Source organism: Scylla paramamosain, chromosome 9 (assembly GCF_035594125.1).
Source record: "Scylla paramamosain isolate STU-SP2022 chromosome 9, ASM3559412v1, whole genome shotgun sequence".
In the NCBI taxonomy this organism is placed as follows: Eukaryota; Metazoa; Arthropoda; class Malacostraca; order Decapoda; family Portunidae; genus Scylla; species Scylla paramamosain.
Genome location: NC_087159.1, coordinates 15,150,001 through 15,160,000, shown reverse-complemented (window position 1 = coordinate 15,160,000; position 10,000 = coordinate 15,150,001). Strand labels below are relative to the sequence as shown.

The following is a 10,000-nucleotide window of genomic DNA, read 5'->3' as shown; positions in this document are numbered from 1 at the left end:
TTATAGGGTGTGGAAAGGAATTTGTACATGATTTTATTATTTTTTACTTATTTTATTCTATTTATGTTTATTTTTACTTAAGATGGGTACTGGATAGAAGGGCAACAAAATGTATATAAAAAAAAACTACTGGGGAGTGCATGGCATTGATTTAACTAGTTTCAATGATTTTCTAGGATTATTTATGTAATTTCTATCATGTTTAGATGCACTATTTATAATAATGACGTAATAGGAACACGGGAAGTTGCAAGAAGTCAGTCAACGTACAAGTGGAGTGATATGTCCATGCCTGGCCATGAACGTGCATGGTTTGGTTGAGTAAAGGGTAGTTTGTTCTTCCATAAACTACAAATGATAAGATGCAATTCACTTTTTAAAGATCCTTGAGGAAACTTCAAAGGATAAACTGCAGCTGGATAATGCAAATCAGGAACACCACTGCTTGAGTATGTACTACCTAGAAGAGAGTAGAATTGGGTGGCTTTGGCAATATGCTGTTATGCACACAGTCTTGCTACCATTAGTGTTTTCTTCAACCTCACCTCACTTAAGGAAACTGAAATCTTGTGACCAAAGCTTCCTTGCCCTCACCTCACCCAAACCAATCTTTCTCCATCACAGAGTACGCCTACATACGGCTGGACGACCTGGACGTAATTGCCACTCTTGGTGTGGGCGGTTTCGGCCGCGTGGAGTTGGTGCAGTACACCCATGACAAGAACATGACCTTCGCCCTCAAGTGCCTCAAGAAGCAACACATCGTGGAGACACAACAGCAGGAACACATCTACTCTGAGAAGAGAATCATGATGTCTGTCCACAACCCTTTCATTGCCAGGTGTGTGTGTGTGTGTGTGTGTGTTTATCTAGTTGTATTGTACAGGGCACAAGCCAAAGCTCATTTTTTCCTGTTTCCATAACCATATTTATCCAATTTCTCTTTAAACGTGTACACTGTTTGCTGCAACCACCTCTTCCTTCAAATCATTCCAAGTTTCAATAGTTCTATATGGGGAGCTGCATTTCTTGATGTCACTTCAACATCCATTCTTCTTTATTTTCTTCCCATGCCCCCTCATCCATCTCTCCCTCCTTCATCTGTGATAACAAGTCATTTCTGTCTCTTCTTTCTATATCGCTTACTAATTTGTACATTGTTATCAGGTCTCCTCTTTCTCTTCTCTCTTGTAGTATTGGTAAACCCATCTCTTCAAGTCTTTCTTCATAGCTTAGGTCTTTCAGTTCTGGTACCATCTTTGTTGCTATCCTCTATATTCTTTCCAGTTTCCATATATCTTTTTTTTTTCTTTGTAGAGCCCAAACTACTGCTGCATATTCCAGTTTAAGACATATCATGCTTGTTATAATTTTCTTCATGATTTCTTTATCTAAATAGTTAAATGCCACTTTAATGTTTGTTAACAAACTGTATGTAGAGCTGAATATCCCATTTATGTGTCTTTCAGTTCATAGTGTGTCCTGAATCATTACTCCCAAATCATTTTCTTCATTACTTTTCGTTATTATTTCTCCACCCATTTTGTAATTCCATGAAGGTCTCTTTTCACTTTTTCCTATTTCCAACATGTGGCATTTTCTGGCATCAAATTTTTTTTTCCATCTTTGGCTCCATGCATGTACAGTAAAATCCCTCTCATCCGGCATTCGAGTATCCGGCAGCTTCAAGTATCCGGCACATTTTTCCCCGAGCCTTAAAATCAATAAAAAATCAATGTGTACTCATAAAATTGATTAAAATTCCTGCGCAAGGCATATTTTGTCCCCTCGCCACCAGAGCGCACTGCTTCGCACCACCCGTGGCCCACTGCACTGTGTTTACTCAGTGACTCAGTCCCGCATGTGCACTGTTTATTGCCTGACGCCTTCATCATGCCTAAAGTTGTAGAAAAGAGGAAGCATGTTATGCTTACACTTAAGCAGAAGGTAAACATTTGTCGACGATTAGAGAGAGGTGAAAGCAGACAGCAACTAATGGTGGAATATGGTGTGGGCTCATCAACTATTTATGACATTAAATCCCAAACGAAAAAGTTGCGGGATTACATGAAAGCCACCAACACCCCAAAGGCAGCGGAAAATCGTCACACACTGCAGTATCATCGTGGTGAAATGATGGACAAAGTGTTATACAAGTGATTCAGCTTGAAAAGATCAGAAGGAGTCACAATTACAGGCCCAATGCTACAACTGTGTGTTGGTGAGTGTGAGGTGGCAATGCGGGTGGCAACGCGCGGCACAGCGATCAGCTGATCTTTGTTATGGTAAGATGCGTGAGTGTAGGATGGTGATTGTGGACATAATTTCACTTCTATTCAAGTATCCGGCATGTCGGCGGTCCCGTTGATGCCGGATAAGAGGGATTTTACTGTATCCTGTAACTCTTTGCAATCATTTTCATGCTTTATTATTTTCATTATTTTTGCATCATCAGGAAACAGGTTTATATAATTATTTAGATCCCCGGGCATATCATTTACATATATTTGAAACATAATAGGTGCCAACACATATCCTTGCAGTACCCCATTTGTCACTTTGTGCCAACTTGAATTTGTGTCTCTGATTACTGTTCTCATTTTCCTCCCTTGTGAATAATCTTCCATCCATGTCAATGTTGCTCCCTTTAGTCCTCCTCCATTCTCTAGCTTCTACATAAGGCTTTTGTGAGAAACTTTATCAAATGCTTTTTTGAGATCCAGGTATACAGCATCATCCCATTCATCCCTCTTTTGCACTTCATCTATTACTTTCATATAGAAGCTTAAGAATAATGGATGGAGTGCTAGAGAGGAACAGATGGGTTGATGTGTCCCTCTCTTACACTCCATCTATTACTCTCAAGCTTCTATATGAAAGTAATAGAGTGCAAGAAAGGGACACATGGGTTGATGCGGTATATATGGATCTCAAAAAAGTATTTGATAAAGTTCCCCACAAAAGCCTTATGTGGAAGCTAGAGAATGGAGGAGGACTAAAGGGAGCAACATTGAGATGGATGGAGGATTATTTATGAGGGAGGGAAATGAGAACAGTAATCAGACACACTAATTCAAGTTGGCACAAAGTGACAAGTGGGATACTGCAAGGATATGTGTTGGCACCTATTGTGTGTGTGTGTGTGTGTGTGTGTGTGTGTGTGTGTGTGTGTGTGTGTGTGTGTGTGTGTGTGTGTGTGTGTGTGTGTGTGTGTGTGTGTAGGAGCCTGACTTAAGGCTACAACAATTTTCAAGGAGAGAAAATAAATAAAGCTGCACCTAAAAATACAATTAGAAAAGGATTCCATTAGAATCAGTTTAGTTCTTCAGTAGAGGTGCTTTTATACTCCTCTTTAAATACGTATTTCAGACCGTAGTAAGATCAAAAGGTAAAGTCAGGCAGAGATTTCCAGGGATAACCACACTTCTGTTAGGATAGTCTCATATTAAGTTATGTAGGAAAATTCTTATTTTGAAGTTTTACACATTGCACATTATGCTTAATATTTGTAACAGTAATAATAGCTTTCACAGTTACAGGACAAACAGTAATTTCCCATTTACCATATTTGATGGCATATAAGACACACAGGCATAGACACCACCATTTCAGCTGGGCATAGTCAGGGAAAAGTTTTTTATGTATTTAAGTATGTAATGTTTAAAGCAAGCTAGCAGTACAGCTGAACAAAAAGCAAACAATCACAATATTAAAGATATCCTACATGACTGAAGTAATAAAACAGCCTAATCAAGGAGGCAAGGCGAAGAACACAGCCCAGCTGCTGAGGTGTCAACAACACACTTGGTGCGTCATTGAACAGAGCTGTGTTTTCATTTTCACCATTTTCTTACATCATATTATGGTTGAAAAATATGATACAGCACTCTTGCCTATAATACAATGATGTAAATTTTTGAATGTACAGGTGAAGGAAATTTCAAAATTAAATCTATGCAAGGCATTTGCATATAAGACAGGGTGATTTTTTTTTTTTTTTTTTTGCCATTTTTATGAAAAAAGGTGCATCTTATATGGTGTCAAATATGGTACCTTCTCACTGTTTACCTTTGTAATTACCTTTTCCATCAACCTTCACATTCCAGCATTGGATGTGGAGGCTAAGATGAAGGTGGCATTGATTTTGTGCAGTTAATCATCTTGTGCAATATGCTGTATGGACACATTAACATCCCAACAGACTTTACAAGACGTTCCGTGACCACAAGTATGTGTACATGATGATGGAGGCGTGTCTGGGCGGTGAGGTGTGGACACTGCTGAGGGACCGAGGGTGGTTCGAAGACCTCACCGCCCGCTTCTACACTGCATGTGTGGTGGAGGCACTTGAGTTCCTACATGCCAAAAACATCATATACAGAGACCTCAAACCTGAGAATCTGTTGTTAGATTCCACAGGTTATGCAAAACTTGTGAGTATATCGGTGTGTGTGTGTGTGTGTGTGTGTGTGTGTGTGTGTGTGTGTGTGTGTCTATATATATATATATATATATATATATATATATATATATATATATATATATATATATATATATATATATATATATATATATATATATATATATATATATATATATATATATATATTTTTTTTTTTTTTTTTTTTTTTTTTTTTACTTATTTATTTATTTATTTTATTTATTTATTTTTTTATTTATTTTTTGGTCACTTAACAGAAAAAGTAAAGTGGCAAACAAAATAATGAGCTTAGAAGAATAGCAATTGTTAATTTGGGCCCTGAAGTCTTTTAAATCTTCTTTGTCACTTCGGTGAGGCCATGCAGTGATAGCACTAATTAAATTGTAAGGAACCAAACATAGAAGCCCCACAGCTCCACTTGATCATGGGTGCTCCTATTGCTCCTTCAGTAATGTGCTATGCTTTCATGCTCAGATCCTCAGTTCATTTTCCAACACAGCACCATCCTACCAAAGTTCAGATTTATTTCAGCTTCCATATTTATTGCTCAGTATTTCGATGTACTGAATGTGTTCTGGATGCGCCATAGTGTGAGGCTATATAGGTGAGCATACTTTAATTTGAAGCAATGTGTAATATGGTACCCTTGCTGTATGCATGATAGAGAAATACTAGAAAATCTGCAACACAAGGCTTGTGGCCTAAGCTGAGAAAATTGTCCAACAAAGTAAAACTAAAGAAACTGTAGCTACTGAGGCTATGTAATGTATGGCCAGGCAATGTCCCTCCTACCATGAGATGACATAATGAAACAATTAAATGTATCTCACTATACTCAGCATCAGTTGAGAATCCACTATGGTCTATGATACATTTTCTTTCCAGGTTGACTTTGGATTCAGCAAAAAACTTGGTCTGAGTAGCAAGACTTGGACATTCTGTGGCACACCTGAGTATGTGGCACCAGAAATCATCCTGAACAAGGGCCATGACAAAGCTGTAGACTACTGGTCTATTGGCATCCTCATGTATGAGCTTCTGACTGGCACGTGAGTAGTAATGACAAAATATAGTACAGTCATGTGAAACAGATTTTAAACCAGGTATATGCAATACAGATCTATGTATGCACATTCATGTACCAAGAACTGTATAAGGATACTAACAAATCATTAGTGTTCATTGGATGAATATTATTGTAATTTTGTCTTTTTCATGATTAAAAGAGGCTAGTAGGACACAAAACATATATGTGTAAAATTCTACTCAATTGCCACTCCCTTAAAAAATTAAATTAAAAAAATGTTCAATCAAGTTGTCAAACCTAGCTGTGGAGGTGTCTCCTGAAATCATTCAAGTTGTAGGAAGGGGATAAACAGAATCAGGTCGAAAGTGCAGAGCTTTATTCACAATACTCCTGTAGGCCGCCCTTCACTGCCTCTGACCCCATGAAGACTTACAACATCATTCTGAAAGGCATCGACATGATAGATTTCCCCCAACATGTGACCCGCACTGCTACCTCCCTCATCAAGAGACTGTGTCGTGAGAGTCCAGCGGAGAGGCTTGGCTACCAGCGCAATGGTATTCAAGACATCAAAAAGCACAAGTATGTATGGCAGGTGCTGTGCTTCACAACAGTCTCCCTTATAAAGTTTCAAATTGCCTTTGTGCATATACTTCTTATATCCCATAGTCAGTAAATATCATTTTCTTTCATTTTACTTTTTTTTTTTTTCTCTCACAATGTTTACATCCTCCAAAAATTTTGTTTTCTTTACTTCACTAGTTTTGTATTTATCATCAGAATAACACTAGTTTCACATGCATCATACAGCTATTACCTCACCTTCATTACTTGTAATCTCTTCATATACAGTCATACTCATGATTCAAATACCCTTCAATTTGAAAAGCTCCCAATTTGAACAGGGATGGCAAACAAATTTTATCATCCAATTCAAACACAAACACTTGTTCAAGCATCACCACTTGGTCAGTCTCCCTTCCTCACCTGTCCTTCTCCCCAGTCCCTCCCCATATCCTTCTTCCCTTTATCTTTCCCACCCACCCCACTCTCTCTCTCTCTCTCTCTCTCTCTCTCTCTCTCTCTCTCTCTCTCTCTCTCTCTCTCTCTCTCTCTCTCTCTCTCTCTCTCTCTCTCTCTCTCTCTCTCTCTCTCTCTCTCTCTCTCTCTCTCTCTCTCTCTCTCTCTCTCTCTCTCTCTCTCTCTCTCTCTCTCTCTCTCTCTCTCTCTCTCTCTCTCTCTCTCTCTCTCTCTCTCTCTCTCTCTCTCTCTCTCCTCCACTTTCTTGCCCCATGTACTACTCTCCTTCTCCAGATGTCCTTTCCTCCCATTGTTCCTTTCCTCTCCCTTCCTTTTCATCTGGTCTCAAACCTCCCTCCCTGGCATCCCCCTCCCCTGTATCTATCAGAGATAAGGGACAAGGGAGTGATACTCCCTCTTGTTCTCACCCCCATTCATTCTGTCATTTTTGCTTTATCCTTTTCACTCTTTCACTCATATAATTCCATTTTCATTCTCTACCAGTCTCATTCTATTTAGCAATTCCTAGAATTGTTTTTACTTTTACAGAGTGAGAGAGAGAGAGAGAGAGAAAGGGGGGGGGTGGGGGGATTTTAGTGTGAAATAAAAATTGTATACACTACAACAACTGTTTTCAAGACAGAAGACACCAGGAACTTTCAATGACTCGTCATTTTGAAGTTGGTGTTTATTTACAATGGAATTTTCCATAAAATTCTAAGGTCATTGTTTTTCTAACTGACATATAGGACAATGCAATTTTTTTTTTTTTTTTAGGATGATTCAAGTGCCGTCTTATATGCCAAAATATACGGTACTTCATGTTTTCTTTTATTATATTTTTCTATAATTAAGGTTATTTTCATTCAATTCTGTGTTTAGAGCACAACATAGATCTGTAAAAAAAAAAATAGGTGGATTTTGGAGCCTGGAATGGATTGATTTTTTTTTTTTTGCATTAATTTGAATAGGATAAATTGCTTTCCATTTCAGACAATTCCAATTTGAACACCCCAAAAGAACCAATTAAGTCCAAATACCACTGTATTTAGTTAGAATTCCTGTGTTTTAGTGCACACTTATATCAGATGCAGTCATTGAGTATTCTAATGCTTTCTATTGCTGACAGATGGTTCCTCGGCTTTGACTGGGATGGCCTGAAAGCAAGATCCCTTCAACCTCCAATAATCCCAAAGGTGAGAAAACTTATTATTTTAAATTTTATCAATGGAAAATTATGGTCTGTTACATTCATACCATCATTATTAGCATCTTTTCCTATGCCAAATACAGCAAGGATCCAGATATAGAAAAAATTAATGCTCCATTAACTAATAAAATTGCTGACTGATATGAACACACATTCTTTCAGGGGATGAACTGTTGCTCCTCAAGATTTTCCATTTTCTGTATTTATTTCAGCAACAACAGAAAACACAGAGACATTTATTTTAAATCACTATATTTCAAGGACAGCCACTTTTCACTTATAACAACTTCTAACTTTGCAGATTCGAAATCCTACGGACACAAGTAACTTTGATGCATACCCAAGAGATGTGGAAGTTCCTGCTGATGAGCTCAGTGGATGGGACCTTGACTTTTGAGGTGTCTTTGAAAATAAGAAATAGGTAGTCTTCATGTGAAAAGAGAGAGAGAGAGAGAGAGGAGTGACAAAAACATGTCATAATAAAGGAAACTACTGGCTTTTATGAAACTCAACCCAATTTAGTGGAGAAAGCCAGTAGTTGTCATCAGCAGTGCAAATATAGTGAGACAATTCATATACTGAAAAATAGCCTCTATGTCAGATTAGTGTTGTGAAGGAACTTTTCCACAGTGCTGTTTGTTGAAGAGGTGTCCAGAGGTACACTTTCCTCACTTTCTCACTGATAACACTGACTGCTGCCTAATGTGTGTGAGTGATGACTATGTGCACAGTGACCTGTTGTGTTTCCTTTGAGTGAAGTGCTCTCAGGGCACTGCATCAAGTCTGATAGGTTACTACTATATTAGTGTTCCTTGCAGTGCATCTGATTGTTCCTGTTTCCTTTGTCTCTCTTTTCCTTTCTGTTTTATTTATTTATATATGAGTGTGTATAATTTCATGGTTATGTTATCAGGTATCTAATATTTAACATGTTAATAGTATGTAATATGATAACTTATAGTTAAGATAGTAACAGCTTTTTTTTTTTTTTTTCAATGACATTTTACAAACATGCTTTCAGTTTTGTAAACTACTCAAATGAATATCTTGAAGAGTATTCAGTTAACTTTTTTTTCTTCAGAACAAAGTATTTGAAATGAGTGCTCAATGTACCATGGGTTGTGAGTAGCTGCTGTACCCAACGCAGGCATTACCACAGTGAATGACCAGAGAAAAAGATTTCACAGACTACATATATTGTATTGCTTGCCATTGTGAAAACATACCAAGAAAATGCCTGTCATTTCTTTTTTCAGATATCTGATAATTATTTTGGAGCATTGCAAAACATCAGAAAACTCTTTCTGGTCCTGAGACACCATCATTGCTACACCCTGCAACTGTGTGGATTCAATCTTTTGCCAAATATTTAAGCCCCAACTGACAATCTTTCAGATTAAAATTTTACGTGTAACCAGAATTTTGTGATTGTGTAATACAGTATGTCCAAATCCTTGTAAACTTATTGTTAGTGATTTAATCCATTCTGGTTGTAAATTATGATGATTTTTTAAGCATATATTATCAAAGTTTTCCTTTGCTATTGATTCTATTTTTACAAAAAAATATCAATACTTTATTATTTTATACAAGATCCATTTGAATTTTTTTTTAATGGTACCAGTGTACTAGCACAGAACTGCATAATGAAAAAAATTATCACCTACATATACTTGAAAAAGCTAAATAAAAATGGCTACACTGATGCTCATGTTACCCTCTTATAAAGGAAGAAATTAAAGATTTGAATATCTGATGCATGAATTTTTCATGTAGCTTTGATGAATTATTAGTATTTGCACATAATGTTGGTATAATACTTACAATATCACATAACATGTATCATCTTAATTGGCACCAAAACAGAACATGTAGAAATATAATCATCCAATTATTTTTAATATTAGGAACATGGTGTTCAACTTTGATATAATTTTTTAAGAGGTACTTAGACTATAATGTGTACATATTTTAGAGATCTTTTTGAAATTGGTACTTATTATTATTACTTGTCAGAGCTTCAGATCTAGCAACAATATTTTTATTTCTTCTATTTACAACCAGAATCTCAGAATTTACTATACAGTTAGAGTCCTTTTATCCTGGTAGAACATAACATTTTAGAGTAACAGGTTAATACATAATGCAGATGCTTAAGTAATTATCATGTTATGGGCAGTTCAGTAATTGCATCATGAGGTTGCATGCCTGAGAAGCATAAGAACATAAAGAAATCCTCAAGATGCCCATAACCCTGAGTGTGGGAATTTCTTTGTACAGCATACATACTTATGTCCGCCTA

General features: G+C 37.0%; 1 protein-coding gene across 1 annotated transcript in view; it reads left to right on the top strand.

The window, feature by feature from the left end:
* LOC135103668 (cGMP-dependent protein kinase, isozyme 1-like) overlaps positions 1 to 10,000 on the top strand; it is a 126,409-nt gene that overhangs the window by 113,404 nt on the left and 3,005 nt on the right. The window contains exons 9-14 of the mRNA XM_064010231.1: positions 625 to 841; positions 4,202 to 4,433; positions 5,327 to 5,490; positions 5,865 to 6,050; positions 7,618 to 7,684; positions 8,000 to 10,000. The exon at positions 8,000 to 10,000 is cut by the window's right edge and continues 3,005 nt beyond it. Of these exons, the coding sequence (XP_063866301.1) occupies positions 625 to 841; positions 4,202 to 4,433; positions 5,327 to 5,490; positions 5,865 to 6,050; positions 7,618 to 7,684; positions 8,000 to 8,095 (962 nt within the window). The 3' untranslated portion in view covers positions 8,096 to 10,000. The remainder of the gene's footprint in view (positions 1 to 624; positions 842 to 4,201; positions 4,434 to 5,326; positions 5,491 to 5,864; positions 6,051 to 7,617; positions 7,685 to 7,999) is intronic.